Here is a 19,286-nt window from a genome sequence, read left to right as displayed (position 1 = left end):
ATTACTGATAGTCAACATGGTTTTAGAACAGGGCGGTCAACTGAGACTGCTGTTCTGGACTTTGTACATTCCATTCAGTGTGCACTAGATAAGGGGTTGTTTGTTGCTGGACTATTTTTTGATCTGTCTCGAACATTCGACACCATTTCACCTGAGTTTCTAATGAATAAACTATACAATCTTGGTTTTCGAGGTATATTCCTTGATTGGATCAATGACTATGTAACAAATAGAAAACTACATGTCAAAATAAATAACTTCTACTCTGATGAGTATGACATTCATCTTGGTGTTCCTCAGGGATCAGTACTGGGGCCGCTCCTTTTTCTACTTTTTATAAATGACCTCACATATCATATCAAGATAAAGATCATAATTTTCGTTGACGATACATCATTTTTAGTAACCGCTGGTAGTCTGAGGGATCTTGTTGAATTATGCCAATTATTGTTGGAAGCTTTTGCTGATTGGTGTAGAATGAATTTACTGGTTCTTAATTTGGAAAAATCCGTAGTGATCAAATTTGGATTGAGAGAAGGTTGTCCTTTAACTATCAACTATGGCCATAAGACTTCAATTGCCAAGGAGTCCACAAAGTTTCTAGGTGTCTACATTGATCAATGCTTAAGATGGACTGATCATATTGCCTATATTAGTGGTAAACTTAGTTCTTCCTACTATGATATCCGACGAATAAAAAATAACCTTCCCCGCACGGCTGTCCTGAATGTCTATTATAGCCTGGTTTATAGTCATCTTGTCTATAATATTATGGTGTGGGGTTGCTCTAGTGATCTCGTTAGGGTATTTATAGCCCAGAAACGCATTCTTTGGATGATATTTGCGCTAGAACCTCGAGAATCCTGTAAGCCTGTTTTTGTGGAGCATGAACTATTGACTGTTCCTTGTATCTACTTATTCAAATGTCTTTTGTTTGTTAAGAAAAATGAGAAGAACTACACTAAACTGTCTAGTTTCCACAATTACAATACGAGAAATGCTAATACTTTGTTCATACCGAAGCATAGAACAACTAAATATGAATCATCTGCTAAATATCAAATTGTTATTTTATTCAATCATCTACCTGATTCAATGAAGACATTGAAATTGTCTAGTTTTTCTAAAAAAATTAAAAATTTACTTTTATCAAAATGCTATTACAGTGTTAATGAATATTTGAATGATAACTTTATTAGTTAATTTCACTGTTTCTCTACTTGTCTGTTCATTTATTGAATTATTTTTTATTACTTGTCCTATAAACTGTATTTGTGTCTGAATGGATGAATAAATATCATTTCATTTCATTTCATTACTAAGGCCCAGAAAGAGGTGCCCAATATTCAATGAGAGTTGAAAAATTTAATGAGCTTCGATATTTTTTTGCGCACTTCTGTCAAAATAAAGAATGTTTTCTAATTCAGTTCCTGATCCTTTCAGGATATATATATATATATATATATATATATATATATATATATAGCAGATATATAGCATACAAATAAATGTATTTTTTTTATAATTCTTCAGGTGAAACCTAAAAAAGGGTTGCGATGGAGTCTCGTGGCCACCGGAAACTCAATTTGGTCTGGCGCTAAACTAAGTGACATATTGGCTAAAGCTGGACTAACAGAAAAAGATGAGACAACATATAATCATGTACAGGTGAGATATTTGTATTGAGTTAGCTTTTGAAGTCATGTAGTGATTGCTATCTGAGGTTACGGTCAAAAACGATTTACGAGTTTTTCTTGAGCTCATCTTCGAATATATTGTATATACATATATACATATTGTATATACCTATTGTAATTGATCGTTTGCCAGAGAAAACAGGGAAAATAGCTAATTTGGGTATTCGGCCCAACCAATAATTGCCGAATACCCAAATTAGCTATTTTCCCTATACATCTATATATACACAGTTAGAACTATTTAGAGGGGAACTACAGGAATATCGAAAACCGTTAGAAATACAGGGGGGCTTGAATTACAAAAATGTTGCATTATTTGGGGGTGAGTGTGATGGTGTAAACAGATCCAAAATATCTCCAATGATTCCCGCGATATCTCTAAAAAACAAAAAAACGTAATTTTTTTTTCCTCAAAACTCATTCGTTTCTGGAGATAACTTCACGAAGCTTGGTTTGTAGACATTATCAAATATGAAGATTCGAATTTTTTAGACAGATTTTTTCTAATTTCCATTGTTACAGAGATGCGATAGTCAACTTTTATTCTTATGGACGCCATATTGATTCTCCTTATGGGGTGATGAAGAAAAAAATTACGAATTCAACAATGTATCACACTCCACAAAAATATGGAGCCTAGCTACGCAAATTTGAACGTTTTTCAATTTTTTTGTTTAAATTTTAGTCGTTTAGTTCGCATATTGTAGAATACAGACGTATACTTTGTGCTCCACGAGTTCTTCTATTTTTCGGTACTGTTCTTACTTCTTAAGTGTGTAAGCAAGTAAAGAATAGATTATCTTTTGACTTCTACTTACATTTTCAAACCGATTGGCTCCAGTTTATTAAATCCTTGAGGGTATTTATATTCAATTTGTTTTCATTTACATTCGCCGATTGTCAGCCCGTGAGAACATACGTCCAGCGCAGCGCGCCGTATACAGGGTCTTTCACGAGGAACCTCACCCATATTTATACGGGAAACTACTGAACGTATTTTCATGAAATTCAGCACTTATAAGTATTTCACGATGCTGATGAAATCTAAAATATTTTCAAGGCATGAGCACCTCCGGTTTTTCCGGAAATGACGTCAACTTCCGTTTTTCAAATTAGAACACCATTTTTTTATTGCAGAAATAGATTCCTTAGAAAATTTCAAGTTATTTTGATGTAACATTTTTTAGTTTTGGTTGGAAAATTCTCTCTGAGCGGGATAATTCGAAAAAAAAAATCGAAAATAGAACTCCGCTGAAACAAGAATAACTTCGAGGTTTTTGGATGGAAAATTTTCATTTTCAAGATGTAAGATTGATGTATCCACTTTAAAAATCGAAATCGCCATTCATGATACAGGGGGTGAAAAAATCGCTTTCAAAGTTAGGGATGACAAAATCGTGAAAAATCAATTTTTTCAAATTAGAACCCCATTTTTTTATGGCATATATTGAATCTACGTTAAAAAATAATGTGAGTGTATGCAATGTAAGACTTTCTTATAGGCCCAAGAAAGTGAAGAGTCCTAATTGTATCCTTCTATTCCTCCTTCTTATTCTCGAAAACGCTGTTTCCGATATGGCTCGTGCTTGTTCCGTTTGCTCCAAATCTATCTCGACCAACCAAAAACATATTTCGTGCGCTAAATGTAGCAAGGATTTTCATTTGGGTTGCGTAAATATAACTGATAGGGAATTAAATTATTTCAAGGGAGCCTCTAACGTGTGGTGCTGTTCTGCTTGTACTACGAACGAACGTATATTGCGTAGTAACTCTGGTGGTGAACGCCCGATTTCACCGTCTCCTTCACGGCCTCCCACTCCCCAGGTACCATCGGATGGCCCTTTGCCTGTTCAACATTTCAATATGTTGATGGAGCGGATGGTGGATTTATCATCAAGTGTTGGGCGGATTGAGAAACGCCAGAATGAATTGTTGTATCAGCTTTCCGTATGTACTGAGACTTTGTCTCAGCATTCCAAGACCCTGTCTGACCATGAATCGGCCCTAGCTTTCCAACGTTTCCAGATTGAGTTGATCCAGCGTGATCAGGAGGTATTATCGGACAAGATATCTGATATTTCGAGGGGTCTAGGCGAAATCAAGCCTGGGTTGCTTTCAGCTGCTATTCCTCAATCAATAGTCATCACTGAGGTTCTCGAGAGTTTTGAAAAATCCCATAATCTTCTTGCCCTCAATGTCCCTGAGGGGATTGATCCATCTGATGATTTTTCCGTGGCCTCTGACACCGTTAACTCCATATCTGAATCGACTTGTCAAAACCTGCTCAGCGTCGATCGATTACCATCCAAGGACAAATCACGACCTGGATGGTTGAGGTTAAGGTTCTCCAATCCTCGTGTGGTCTCTAGTCTGCTGAGAAACAAATCGCGTCTAATTGCAAATAGCAGATTTCGTGATAATATATTGCGGGATGACAAAACGAAGAGTCAGGTGGCTGAGTTCGATTCATTGCGAAGGGAGCTTAAGAGAAGATAGTCCAATCGTGAAAAGCATATCACGATAAAGTATGTGAAGGGATCTCCAACAATAATACAGAAGACTGATACTGAAAGTTCCCCATCCCTTCCTGATGGGGCGGACTCCAGGTGTGGCCAATAATGTACAGTAACGTCCAGTCCTTCTCTTCCAAATTTTCTGAAATTTTAACTTAAAACTAAATATTTTCCTGTTCCCTCAAATATTCTACCCTCCCTAAAGACTGGCTTACTGCATTCATAACACCGGTTTTCAAGAAAGGGGACAAACTATCACCGCACAACTATAGGCCCATAAGTGTACTATCAACGGCTTCAAAAGTCCTGGAAAGAATCGTGTCCGATCATATTACCCAGTTTGCTTTAGCTAATGGCGTTATTCCTAATGAACAACATGGATTCCTGTCTGGTCGCTCCACAATAACCAAACTCATTTTATGAATCAATGAGTGGACTAAAGCATGGGACCAGGGGATGCCGGTGGATGTACTTTATCTTGATTTTTCCAGGGCCTTTGATAAGGTCCCCCACCATCGACTGCTTGCTAAGCTTTCACATCTTGGAATCAGGGGAAGTATACTTGCTTGGATTAAGGCTTATCTATCCAACCGAACTTTTCGAGTTAGGGTAAATCGCTCTCTCTCCGTACAAGATGTGCCTTTGACATCTGGTGTCCCCCAGGGCTCCGTTCTTGGCCCTATCTTATTTTAATTATTCACTTCTGATCTCCTTTAGAATGCTCCACTCTGCTTGTTCTATGTTTGCAGATGATACTAAAATTTACAACTTTCCTGTGTCTAATTACGATACACTGCAACGTGACCTGCATGCAATTAGTGTTTGGTGTGACAACTCGTGTATCAAGTCATTGTGACCTAAGTGTGACCATTACCGAAGATTTACGTTGGTCAAATCATATTTCCACTATCACTGCAAGAGTCACACAGATGACTTATGCCATACAGAAGTCACTCTGTATTGTGGTTGAACACAAAAAGAGGCCTGAAAGTCCAAGCCAGTGCTTTAGGTGCCAAAGGTACGGACATGCACAAAACAAATCCTCCTTCCGGTGGAGATGCGTGAACTGCTCAGGAAACCATAGCAGCAATGACTGAACACTCACCAGAAAAGGTGAAGAGAGAAATGCCACATGCGTCTTATGTGGAGAAGAGGGCCATCCAGCTAGCTACAAAGGATGTAGCGAGTTCAAGCTGGTGACCAGAAAAAAGAATTCCTGAAAATCAGCTGAACAGAAAAAGAAGGTAACAAAAACAACAACTACTGAACAAAAAATTCAGGAAGTAGCGGAGAGCAAACCTACAGAACAGGAAAAGAAGAAGGAGACTCCAAGACCCGTTCAGAAAAAAGAAGAACAGAAGAAGCTTACAAGCCGATGATTTAGATATCTTCACGGAAAAAATTTTCAACAAGATAATGTTGAGAATTGAGAGTGGAATGGACAAAAAACTCCAAGCATTATTTAGTAAACTGAATTAATGGACCTTACGGATATTAGGAAGAAATTCCTCAAGATAATCTCGTGGAACATAAACGGAATTAACACTCAGAAAGCCGAGATAGAAGAAATAATATCAGAGAGACAACCTGATATTATAGCCCTACAGAAAACAAAAATAAACCGGAACAGACGACTGAATTTCATGAATTATGAACTGTATAGATGTGACAGACTTACAAACACCGGAGGAGGAGAAGCAATATTGGTGAGAACAGATATGAAACACTACTTCAAAAGTAGATCCGACGAAACAGAAACACAAGGAAAAGAGAAAAAGTGACGATTGTTGCCGAATTAAATCTTCAAAGAGTCGAAATTACCTCGGCATATAAGCGACCACAAAACAATTTATTGGGAGAGGAGATAAACAACATGCTGGAAGGGACAAACCCGAAAATCTGCATCGGAGATTTCAACTGTGAATCCCCATTATGAAACAGCAGAGCAGAGAATAGAGAAATGGCAAAAAACTCAAGGATTTCGCCGAAAAACAAAATGCCATAGTGATTGGACCAGAGTTACCGACATATCTTGCTTTTGGTATAGGAATACCAGATATTATAGATACCGCGATATTGAAAAATATAACTCAAGAATTCTCGATTGAAATTTTGGAAGATGGAACCTCAAACCACAATCCCGTGGAATTGACAACTGGAGAAGAACCAAGGGAAAAACCGATGGAAATAAGAAAATATACCAATTGGATTGAATACAGCCATTTAATACAATCGGAATCAACAGAAATTCCAACAATAAGCACTCCAGAGGATCTGGAATGTGCGGTTGATAAACTGGAAGATATTATATTGAAAGCTTACGAAAAAAGCACGAGAAGAGTGAAGAAACCAGCACCAAGTCATCCGCATGGCGATACGCCTAAAGAAGTAAAAGATCTTATACGAGAAAATCGAAGACTCAGAAGAATATATCGGATGAATAAAAATGATCTGAATAGAAGGAAATTCAACCGCCATAGCCAAGTTCTGAAAAATGCCTTGATAGATCTCAGAACATGCAGATGGAACAAAAGAGTTCAAGAACTGAATACAATTGATCATTCTGCATGAAAAATGCAAAAAAGGCTACGGGGAGAAAAGACTAAAATTCCACCCCTACACGGAGAAAGGGGGATGGCGTATACCAATACTGATAAGACAGATGCATTGGCGGACTCGATCGAACGAGAATCGAGAATAAATTACAGGATAGACGATGATAATGAAGATCTGGAAGAACTGGTTGAAAAAAATGATGAAGAAATGGATGAATTACCAGCGACTGCTGAAATAGACAAACCAACATCGCCAAATGAAATCAGGGAAATAATTAGAAGTTTGAAGAAGAGGAAAGCTCCCGGAAGGGATAAAATAACGAATGTTATGTTGAAGAACTTACCTAGAAAAGGTAAAGCCGCTCTAACAAATATCGCGAATGGAATTATGAAGGCAGAACACTACCCAGAAAAATGGAAAACAGCGGAAGTCATAGTGTTCAATGAACCATTCATAGAGAAGAAGTTCCCACAAAACTAAAGACCGATAAGTCTACTGTCGGCGTTAGGAAAAGTAGTAGAAAGAATTATCGCCACGGGGCTAAATGGGGAAACCCAAAATCTGAAACTGATAGCAACAGAACAGTTCGGATTCAGAAGAGAGCACTCAATAGAGCAACAATTATTAAGGCTCACAGAATACATTACAGAGGGATTCCAAAATAAACAAGCCACAGTTCTTGTTTTACTAGACGTCGCCAGAGCTTTCCACAGAGTATGGCATGAGGGATTAATATATAAGATGAGAAGGGCTAGATATTCGATCAAAATATGCAAGTTGATCCGGAATCATCTCAAAAATAGAAGATTTTACTCGAACGTGGAAGGAGAATGCTCCACAGCAGGAGATATAGAGGCTGGAGTACCCCAAGGGTCAGTACTTGGGCCACTTCTGTACAACATATGCATTCACGATATTCCGAAGAATCAAAGAACCATGCTAACGTTATATTCTGGCGACACAGGCATAGCAACTCGACACCACCACCCAGAAGTAATAGAATAGTGCTAGGAGACTATTGACAATGTCTTCATCCAGGGCTTGGAATATCTCTGCTGGAACGCCGTCTAGACCTGGTGACTTATCATTTTTCATTTTTTATCGCACTTATAATTTCCGACATTGAGATTTCGTCATCAAGCGATGTCATCGGACTATACGAGGAGAGCAGGTTTAAACTGGATAAATCCGAATCGTTATTTTGATTCAAGACCTGCGAGTAATGCTCCTTCCATCTTTCGAGAATTTTTCTATCGTCAGTTAGTATAGCTCCATGAGCATCTCTTATAGGAAAGTTAGTTTTTCTGCTTGGACCATAAACAGCTTTAATAGCTTCGAAAAAACCCCTGTGTCGTGGTTATCGGAGTAAGCTTGTATTTCCCTAGCTTTTTCTTTCCACCAGTTCTGCTTGATTTGGGCTAGCAATATTAGCTATAGAACAGGAGATGGTTAACAAAATCGATTTTTATGAAGTGATAAAAGTATATGCCGCCGTTAAATCACCAAAAATACCTATTTAACGTAATGAAAGTTCTAATTTCATGTGACGGATCAAAGAAGCTTTTTTGTTATAAATTCATAATTCATTACCTATTTGTATTTCTAATAAAAATAAAATGAAAAATTTTTTTTAGAAGGGTCACATAATATTTTAAAAATATTTTCCATTGTGATTATCAAAGAATATTCTGGAGTTTTTCCCCGGAAGAACCCATCCAAGAATATAGTCTTCTAACGATAACCTATGGTTTGGCTCCTTCGCCATATCTTGCCATTCGAACACTAATTGAATTGGCAAGAACTGAATGCAAACGCTTCCCAAACGCTGCTCATGCTATACAAAGCCGGATGATGTTCACGGAGCGTCTAGCGTAGAAAAGGCATTATCTCTTCAAAGGGAACTCCAAAAGCTCTTAGCTCTCGGTGGATTTCACTTGAGGAAATGGACAAGCAATTCTTCTGAACTTCTGTCCCATTTACCTGCTTCCGATCTAAGTTACACCCACTTTGAGTTCGACCAGGGAGCAACAATCAATCAAGTTTTGGGATTACAATGGGACCCTGAATCTGATAGTTTAAATTTTTCTGTAGATATTCGCGCCGATGTTTGTAAGCGAAGCCTTCCCTCTAATGTAGCTCGGATATTTGATCCACTTGGGGTCTTATCTCCCTTGACTTTTCTTCTTGAATCTCTGATTAAAAGCATTTGGCTCCTGAAGATTGATTGGGACGATACCCCTTTTTCAGAAGTCATCCAAGTCTGGAGACTTTATCTACAAGAAGTGTTCAAAATCGAGGGTGTTATGATTTTGTAATTTAAGAGTAGTGGACTGTATGAAAAGATAATTGAGTTGGAGATGGTATAAAAACATTTATTGAGTATCGTTCACAATCATGAAATGAATATGTCACCTGCATGAAGCTAATACAGTAAAAGCAACTAATATTAACCACATCTATAAACTCAGAGAGACATTATCCAACTAAAAACAAGAGATGGTCCAGAGCAGTTGAAATGAGAAGTCACTTGATGTCAGACTTAGACGTTGAGGAGTTCAATAAATTCAATATCAACACAACGGTTACACAGTGATAGAGCAATCAATTGAAAATGGATTGCGAGAGCCTCTTTATTCCATCAGAAAACGCGAAGGTTAGAATACTGAATTTTAAAGAGAAGACGCGAGAGTACAGAGAAATAGGCCAGAGGTGAAACTGCAATGTCTAAGTCTGATCATCAACGAGAAATCGATACATTAAATATGAATTGATCACTAATGTTAATGTAAGTATGAGCAGAACAAGAGTCGCACAAGTATAATGAGAAGCACAATGAAATGAATTTGAGAAGCACTAGAATATTAAAAATAATATGAAAAGGGCAATAAATTCTAATTAAATGAGAAGCTCAATAATAATTGAATGAAAAGGACAATCATAATTAATCTGAGAAGAACATAGTATAATATCATATACATTGAGATGATCTTGAAGAGTGCAAAAATTTATCATTGAATTCAACATTTACAGAGACGAACTGCTTACAAGTAAGCACGATTAGAACGTTCATCAGAAAAACAGAAGAAACAATTGATAAATTAAGAGAAGTCAAGAGAGTACTGAGTTAAATCTCTAATCGTAGATTTTGAGATGTGCTGAAGACTGAGAAAACTAACATGTATGTTGAGTCCGATAAATGAATATAGAAAAGAATCAATGAGAGTACATATCATAAAGAGTAGACCATACCAAATGAGTAGACACGAGTATTTGAGCAGACTTTCCAGGGTGGAGCCTAGGTCGAGGTTTATCGAGCAATCTCAATGATCGTTTATCTAAAGTTGAGGTGTTCACATCCTGTTCTGAGGAAAACAGCTACATCCAGGGTCCACCCTGGAGTATATGAGGATTCATTCATCTGAAACTCAACAACATTAATTAGTCATATGTACAAAGAGGTGATCATAAGAGTTGTCTTAAAAAATGATTAAACTGATTCTAATAAAGTGGAATATCATGAGCAGACAATAAATCAGTAATCAATTTTATTGAGTTGGACTTGAGAAGTTTCAATCCTGGTGCTACATACCCATTTTCATGTGAGAAGATCTAGAGAAGTCTGAAAATCTATATAAATTATGAAATATAATAAAATATATATTTCTGAGAAGGCAATGGTTCGATTTGTCTTGAGTGGACATTTCAATTGAGCGGTGCTAGCAAGGATTATGAATCTATTTCAAGATTCTAAAATCTCTTGCACGTGGACTAATTTCATGAGAATGAAATTATCATGAAAATGGTGTAATTAATAATTTTGAGTAGTCTGAGAGTACTTAACCTTATGAGAAGAACAATTTAGCACCAGGATTGTGCGAGAAGACTGAAAAATTGAGAACAACTAAAAGAGGTGAACTTAAAATGAGGTGTTACAAATCAAGATGATAGCAGCGCGAAGTCAATTCAACGAAGCTAACAAAGAGAATTTTAAGAAAAATGTGTAAGTGTGTGCTTTTTCACTTCTGAAAAACACGGAAAGTGGGGCCACTGCGTCGTTCAACCAGCGCACCGCAGAATCGGGGTATCATACGTGGCCACCGGAGTTGGTCAGGAGCGTAGACTAGAGAGAGGTCGGAGGGGGGCTTCGCTCAATTTTTAACAAGAAGCTATCCATCTCAACCGATTAAAAATTCCTCGTTTTATTTTGACCTGCAAAGAAGGTCCTCAATATGAGTTACATTATTTTGGGGATTCAAGTGAAAAGGGTTATTGCGGAGTTATATTATTATATATTCGTACACTCTTTACTGAAAATTCCAAATGCCAGGTAAGATTCGTCATTTCTAGAGCGAAAGTTGCTCCTATGAAACAAGTAGGCTTGCCTAGATTGGAATTATATGTGCCTCTGTTTTGGTTGCTAAGCTCGCTTTCTCCAATATTTCCAAGGAAACGTTAATATCCAAAAGGTTCAATAAGTTTCCTATTTATTCCCGATTGACACCACGCAACTAAGAACAACAAATAAAATAATTGGATATGATCTCAGACTTTCAATCAAGAAAACTTAAGAACGAAAAAGAGAAGTGGACAAATAAAAGTAGAAACAATAAACAATGAAGAACAATTTGTTTCCATTTCAACTTCCATACGACAGTAAGTCTCAAAAGTTGCATACTCCTAACCTGAAGAATAAAAAATAAACTTCCTTGAAAAGAAAATATTGAATATAATGTAAGCAAAATATTATATTTTTATTGTGTATTTTCAGCTGGCCAGATGATGCAATTATAATATTCCGAAATCGATCGCCTAAGAATTGTAATATAATAAATTATAGTGTGTTTCCTTTTATTTCTACTTAATCGATTATAGAACATACTATGGAAGAATTTATTTCTAAGATAGAAAAATTGGAGATATCCAAGGTCTTCCGTCACCTGAAACACAATGGACAAAAGACATCGTGTAAACCACCACATATTTTTTCTACAACATTGTCAACTAAATGAGATCACACCGAAATTCCTTATTTCGAAACTACCACCTAAATGTGGCAGGAAAGGGATATGGAGAACACTTCTTGAGGGGGAAATGAGGAGACAATATCAACAATCAGGGATTATTGATGAGCGAGACAACCATGAATTCTATAGAAGATTTACTAATCTATCGGAGGTAAACTTCGGTGAAGATGAACTAAAAGCTTTAAAACTGGGACAGAAATTTGCGCTAATTCCAAAAAATAGAGAAATATATAAGACATCCATAGATATAGAAGTACAAGTAAAAAACAACCCGGAATACCACACGATAGCAGAAGAAATAGCAGATAATCTAAAAATCTATAAAAAAAAAGGTAAGGGTGTGCAACCAGAGACAAAATAAAAATAATAAACATTTACAAAAGACAACAACCTTATACTAACAAAGGCAGACAAAAATGGGGGACTTGTAATTTTAGAAAAAACAACATATATAAAAAAAAACATTAACATTTTTCAGGAATAATAATATAATAGAATGTAAAAACAACCCTTACAAAAATACGCAAATAAAGTTAACAGTACATTGAGACAACACTTACAACATTACAGAAATTCAACGCTCCTTTTTTTATTCAAACTATGATCCTAATGTGAATGCAACAATCATACAAAAAACTAAGGTAACTCAACTCAACTCAAATTCTAACATTCTCCCAAGCCAAAAGAGTCTAGTCTTCAATTTTCAACCGGCATATTTTGTGAACTGGCTGTCTGTATTCGCCAACATTGGTTTGGACGTCGATGACATCAATTTGAAATTTTCCAACATTTTTCTCCAAGTGATTTTGAAATTTTCTTGTAATTCCTGATCCTATTCAATTTCAGCTTTCCATATTTGTTGCATTAAAATCTTTCCTTTAGCAATAATAATAATAATAACTACTAGAGAGCTTGAGGAAACTTCAGTTGGACGAAAATATCTATAGAGTCATGCAGAAGGCGGTACTGCTCGGAACGGCGAGAACTGTACGCAAGTACATGGGGAATGCAGAGGAACACCGTTTGCTCCGACAGGAAGTGAGGGTGGAGCAGGAATCCAACAGACAGCAGGGAGCCGAGGAGCGACCCGGATCCGACCACCACCACGAGCCCGAAAACCTGGAAAGGGCTCCAACAGAGCTTAATCCTTTTGATATCTGGGATAAGTGAATTTTCCTCTGGAGAGGAGTGTGAAAGCCGCAAGGCTAAAGTCATAATAATTTATTAATCCTTTAGGACACAAAAAAGTGTATAGGACAAGTCAAGTACAAGAATATTAATCTGAAAACAATTTACATCATTTAATTACTAAAAGTTAAGGGTTTAGATAGAAATTCCTCAACAGAATAGAAGCATCTTTGTATCAATATTTTTTCGATTTCTCTCTTGAACATTTGTTTGTTGAATGATTTTACATAAGAAGGCAAATGATTGTACAATTTTATACCTTGATATAGCGGAGAGTGTTCGAAACTGCGAGTCCGATGTTTTGGAACCAAGAGTAACTGTGAATTACGTGTTCTGTGATCATGCGAACTCAACAGTTTAACCCAATGAGTTTCATTGTCCTTGGCGTAATGGAGACACTGTAGTATATAGATACAAGGGAGAGACAGCAATTTATTGGCCACAAATAAGAGTTTGCATGATTGACGGCTGGACAAACCAAAAATGAGACGTATTACCCTCTTCTGTGCCACAAAAACTCTACTGAAGGATGTACAGTTTCCCCAGAGAAGGATATTGTAGGACAGGTGACAATAAACAAGGCTATAGTTGTAAATTGTTGGTGTAGATTGGATACGCCTGGGTATAATTAAATCGATGTTGTCTTGACCAATAATCATATCAAGTTTCACTTTCGTATAACTCTCAATAGGAATTCCTTCCAAATATTGATGGTCATGCAAATTGAAAGATTGTTCAGAAAGCGATAAATTCGAAACTGTGCGAACCCCTCTTAGTAAAAAGGTGTCATCATTGTCGATTCTTGATATGTTTATGTCTAGTCGAGTAGAATTTTCTTCCTTTACCACATCATCATTGGTCCATTGTAAACATAATGGTTGTTTTTCAACCAGTATTCCAATTTGATCGGCTATCTTGTCATGTAAGAAAGTAACTGTTGAGCCTTCATCACACAAATCATAAATTTTGAGAGTTCCGTTTCGACCATGAATTTTGACTGGAACGAACCGCAATAAAACTGTAGTTTCACTTCTCACCGTACCAACAATATTCGTAGATACTGGTCCAGGTGCTATCGGGTTTTCACTTGATTTCTTGATTTCATTACGAAGAAGTGAATGATGTGACAGTTTGCATACATTCTTTCCACAAAGTTTTTTGTTTCTACACCTGAGTTTTTGATTATTTCTCTTGAGACAAGAAAAACATAATTTTTTCGAACCTACAATCTTCCATCTACTCTCCTCAATTTCCATTTTTGGACAATTGTCATCATGGGCAGGCTCTCCACAATAATTGAATTTAAGAACTCTTCGATCATGAGGGGTGAACAGTCTTTCTGTATTTCTTCCATTGTAGAAAGATGATCTCGTTTTCTCCCAGGAAAATTTAGAGCTATCCCAATGTGCAGAAAAGCTAGTAAGCTAGCAAGCTGCCTCTGAAAAAGTAGCCAAACAATTTGCAAAATCTTCAAGATTGTTTTCACAGTTTTGTCTTTTCTTTCAACCCATTGACTTATCATTGTATTGTTATAGTATTACTTTTCACTGTGCCTGCCCTCTTCCTTACCTAATTCTTATTTTTCTGAAGCATCTTCGTCTTGTAATAATTCTTCTTCCACATCTCAAAGTCTCAAAGCATTTTCAATCTCAAGTTTCGTCATCTATATTTCCTGCCTTTTTCTTTCAGTTTCCAAAACAATTTTTTTTCTGGCTACATTAATGCTTAGAGTTTTGGACGTTCTTAAGCTTTCTCTACTCATTGACTTACTTTTTGTCGTTGCAATCGACTTTGGTCTTTTAATCACCTCACTTGTCTCTGCTGTCAGGCTACAAGAAGTCTTGGGATGAAGTTTTGCGAATCCCAGCTCCACTTCTCTTAGGTCTTTCTTTGCCGTCGGGGTCACCAAATATTCAGTTCTTGGTCTATTACTGAACTCAAAGTCTTTTAATTAAAAGTCGGACGTCTTTTCAGCCTTTATATTCTGTCATCATAATAATGTCAACGCTCCTTTTTTCATTTAAACTATGATCCTAATGTGAATGCAACAATGACACAAAAAACTAAGGTAACTCAACTCAAATTGTAACAGTACTGCCCGTTTGAACCGTTTCGCTGGTAAACATGGTTAAACTAATCGATGTTTAATATTTAAACGTTGCTTAGCGGTTGACGGTTTGCACCGTGGAATCATAATCGTTGTTTACTTTAATCATCGATAGGTTTGGCAACACCACTCACAGCATAGAAAATTCAAATTTTCAACCAAGCACATCATAGAAGATAAATTAAAAAGAAAAAGAAGTCAAGGTTTTGTGACTAAACTTCTGTTGTCAAGGTGGGAAATTTGAACATTTCTTTTGGAGTTTCGGTGTTGTGTTTTGAATTTGAAGTGCAAACATGAGTAGCATCAACACATCCTATTACTCTAGGAATAGGAAAAGAAGCCTTCTTGTGAAAGGACTGTTGAATTTGCACTATATCCTCATCTTTGGTCATTTTAATGAATTCGAAATATAATTTACCAATTGCTAATAAAATTGCAGCAATAATTCTTGATCCTGTCGATACTGACCAGCACTAGCATAAAACCTCAATGTAGTTAGCAATTGATTTATTGGGGCAACACTATTATTCCTGAAATATCTATATTTGTATATTATAACTAATTATTAAATTCCAAATCATTCTCCATATATGGCAAAAAAAATAACACGGTTTCTTTCGTTAAACGAAAAATTCTGAAAAAAGTGAGGTCCATTCTGTCGAAATAATTTCTTCTACGGGGAAAACATCTGGGAAATCCAAATTCAATATTGCCGAGTGCATCAAAATCATCATCAAGTAATATCTCATCTTCCAAATCATCCATTATTAATTCGAATTTTATATCAACACAAATAGAAAACACAGTTGTCAATCGAATTTGAAGTATTACTTCAATCAACGTTTTAATCGAGCTTTAATCGAGCAAATTTCTGAGTTTAGTTTAAACAACGTTTAAGGGCCTTATAATCAACGTTTAGGAACGGTGCAACCCGGTTAAGGAATTAAACGTCGTTGTTTAGAGAAACGGTGCAAACGGCCATAAAATTTGCATTTTTGATAGAATTCTATGAAAACATTGAACACAAAATTGTCTACTACCAATAAATCTCCATATCTATGATACGAATTGAAACTTTCCGTTCATACAGGGTGTCCCGTAAAGACCACGTCGAACGAAAACGGAAAGTAAATCAGGATGTGCTCTACTTGATGTGAAAAAATCGTTCATTTGAAAGTCCCACAGTTTTCGAGATAATTGTTTTATGGTAATGTTGAATTTTTTCACTTAAAATGCTTTCTCTCATGCGGAAGCTACAATTAAATAATTTTCGAAGCAGTTTTTTTCCGTAAATATTGTTGAATGATTACTTCAATTCATTCAATGAAAAATAGCAAAAAATATTATACAGGGATTCCGAAAAAAAATTGAAATTCATGTTCTGAAGGAAGTGACTATATCGCTTCAAACCTAATGCCCGTTTGCACCGTTTCGCTGGTAACCATGGTTAAACTAATCGATGTTTAATATTTAAACGTTGCTTAGCGGTTGACGGTTTGCACCGTGGAATCATAATCGTTGTTTACTTTAATCATCTATAGGTTTGGCAACACCACTCACGGCATAAAAAATTCAAAATTTCAGCCAAGCACATCATAGAAGATAAATTAAAAAGAAAAAGAAGTCAAGGTTTTATGACTAAACTTCTGTTGTCAAGATGGAAATTTGAACATTTCTTTTGGAGTTTCGATGTTATGTTTCGAATTTGAATTGCGAACATGGGTAGCATCGACACATTCTATTAGTGTAGGACCTAGGAAAAGAAACCTTCTTGTGAAAGGACTGTTGAATTTGCAATTTTTCCTCATCTTTGGCATTTTAATGAATCCGGAATATAATTTACATGAAAATTTAGCAATAATTCTTGATGCTGTCGATACATCAACATTTATGAAATTGGCAACGGAAGCCAAGTGACCAGCACTAGCATAAAACCTCAATGTAGCTATCAATTGATATATTGCTGCAACACTTTTATTCCTGAAATATCTATATTTGTATATTATAATTAATTATTAAATTCCAGATCATTGTGGAACAACCCGGATAAAGAATTAAAGGTTGTTTAAGAATATAATCGTTGTTTAGACAAACGGTGCAAACGGCCATTAGTGTTAGAACAACAACCCTTAAATTTTGAATAGGAAAGATAGGGTGAGTGATACCTCATTTGAAAGGCCTTTTCATCCTGAATTCAGCATATCAATTTTTTCTCATTCAATGCATTCGTTTTCGAAATATTCAATTTTGAATTTCGTACAGTACCAGTCATTCAGCTAACCATGCTAAATGAAATCATCTATTATTTGACTAATTCATTCTGTGATTACGATGGTAACCGTTAATTGTCAACATTAGACAACGAAATAATTATTATTGGTAATTACTTTCTTCAACAATTAAGGTGAAAATGGTTTATTCTTATTCAGAAAGAATTGAAATTATTCCTTTATTTTTTAAGAATAACGAATGCGGGAATTGTACAGCAGATTTATGCAATCGATTGAACCCAAAAAAGCACATCTGCAGAAATTTCGTTTTTCGTTTTTGATATTCGGTCCGACAGAATTGCCGCAATCATTAAATGGCACCAACTATTTGAATTTTCTAAGGAACAGTGTACCCTTACTCTTAGAAGATATACCACTGGAAATGCGACGTAATCTATGGTTTCAACACGACGGGTGCCTTTTTCTTTTTTTTTTTTGTTGTAGCAGGGGGAAAATCTGCAAGACAGACGAACCACCCTTTCCTGAGGGGGAACAGTGTGGGGTTTCTCACTCTCCTGAGCTCGAGACCCACTAAAAACCCTCAATTGCTTCTTGAATTTTGGTTCCGGGCATTTGCCTATAAACCGTTCATCTCTTGGTCGGTTTTCTTCTCGCACACTATCGTGCTGGGATTTATGTGTTTATCCTCTATTGGATTAACACTTTATTGAATTGTTCAATAAGTTTCTGTTGTTATTTTAATCTCTTTTTAATTGATCTCTTGGTCTTCTTCGGTAAATTCGCATTCTCCTTTTGTCGTAGTCCACTAGTCTCCTGAGTTCTTGATTCGGATGGTTTTTCGCTGTTTCGAATAATTTCTCAGCTTTTCTGTTCATGAATTCCGTTATGGTTTCCCATTTCAGGTCCTTATAAATCTGTCTATTCCTGACAAACTAAGGTGCATCTATTGCACATCGTAGCAGCTTGTTTTCAGTGGCCTGAATTCTTTCGATATGGCTCTTTGCCGCGAAACCCCAGGCAACTGATCCATAAGTCAGTTGAGGCCTAGCAACGGCTTTGATTATCTTCAATTTTGTCTCTTTCGACATGTGGCTTCTTCTTCCTATCAGAGGATAGAGTCTATTCATCGCTGCTTTCGTTTTGTCGATTGCTTGTTTGATATGATTTTTCCAAGTAGGTCCTTTGTCAAGCGTTATTCCTAAATATTTTGCTTCATTTTTCCAGTCGATTTCTTCGCCGTCAACATCCAGTTTCGTTGTGAGTCGCAGTCTTCTCTTCTGTAGTAATATTGCTTGGCTCTTTTGTCCATTGAGCTTGATTTTCCACTTTATGCACCAGTAATTTGTTTCGTCGATCGTCTCTTGTAGAACTCGTTCTATTACTTCTGGGTTGCGGTGTCGAGTTGCTATGCCTGTGTCGTCAGCATATAACGTTAGCATGGTTCTTGGATTTTTCGGAATATCGTGGATGTATATGTTGTACAGAAGTGGCCCAAGTACTGATCCTTGGGGTACTCCAGCCTCTATATCTCTTGTTGAGGAGCATTCTCCTCCCACTTTCACGTAAAATCTTCTATTTTTGAGATAATTCCTTATCAACTTGCATATTTTGATCGAATATCCAGCACATCTCATCTTATATATTAATCCTTCATGCCATACTCTGTCGAATGCTCTGGCGACGTCTAGTAAAACAAGACCTGTAGCTTGTTTATTTTGGAATCCCTCTGTTATGTACTCTGTGAGCCTTAATAATTGTTGTTCTGTTGAATGCTCTCTTCTGAATCCGAACTGTTCTGGTGGTATTAGTTTCAGATTTTCGGTTGCATCATTTAGCCTCGTGGCGATAATTCTTTCTACTACTTTTCCTAACGCCGACAGTAGACTTATCGGTCTTTAGTTTTGTGGGAACTTCTTCTCTTTAAATGGTTTATTGAATACTATGACTTCCGCTGTTTTCCATTTTTCTGG

The 19,286-nt window shown here is 36.5% G+C and overlaps 1 protein-coding gene across 3 annotated transcripts in view; it reads left to right on the top strand.

Moving 5' to 3' along the window:
- Window positions 1-19,286, top strand: part of LOC123315853 (sulfite oxidase, mitochondrial-like) — an 857,507-nt gene that overhangs the window by 366,718 nt on the left and 471,503 nt on the right. For all 3 annotated transcript variants that reach the window (XM_044901741.1, XM_044901739.1, XM_044901740.1), the window contains exon 7: window positions 1,534-1,668. In XM_044901741.1, coding sequence (XP_044757676.1) covers window positions 1,534-1,668 — 135 coding nt within the window. The remainder of the gene's footprint in view (window positions 1-1,533; window positions 1,669-19,286) is intronic.

This window comes from Coccinella septempunctata, chromosome 6, assembly GCF_907165205.1.
Source record: "Coccinella septempunctata chromosome 6, icCocSept1.1, whole genome shotgun sequence".
Taxonomy (NCBI): Eukaryota; Metazoa; Arthropoda; class Insecta; order Coleoptera; family Coccinellidae; genus Coccinella; species Coccinella septempunctata.
The sequence above is the reverse complement of the archived record's forward strand: the minus strand, read 5'-3'. Positions and strand labels throughout refer to the sequence as shown.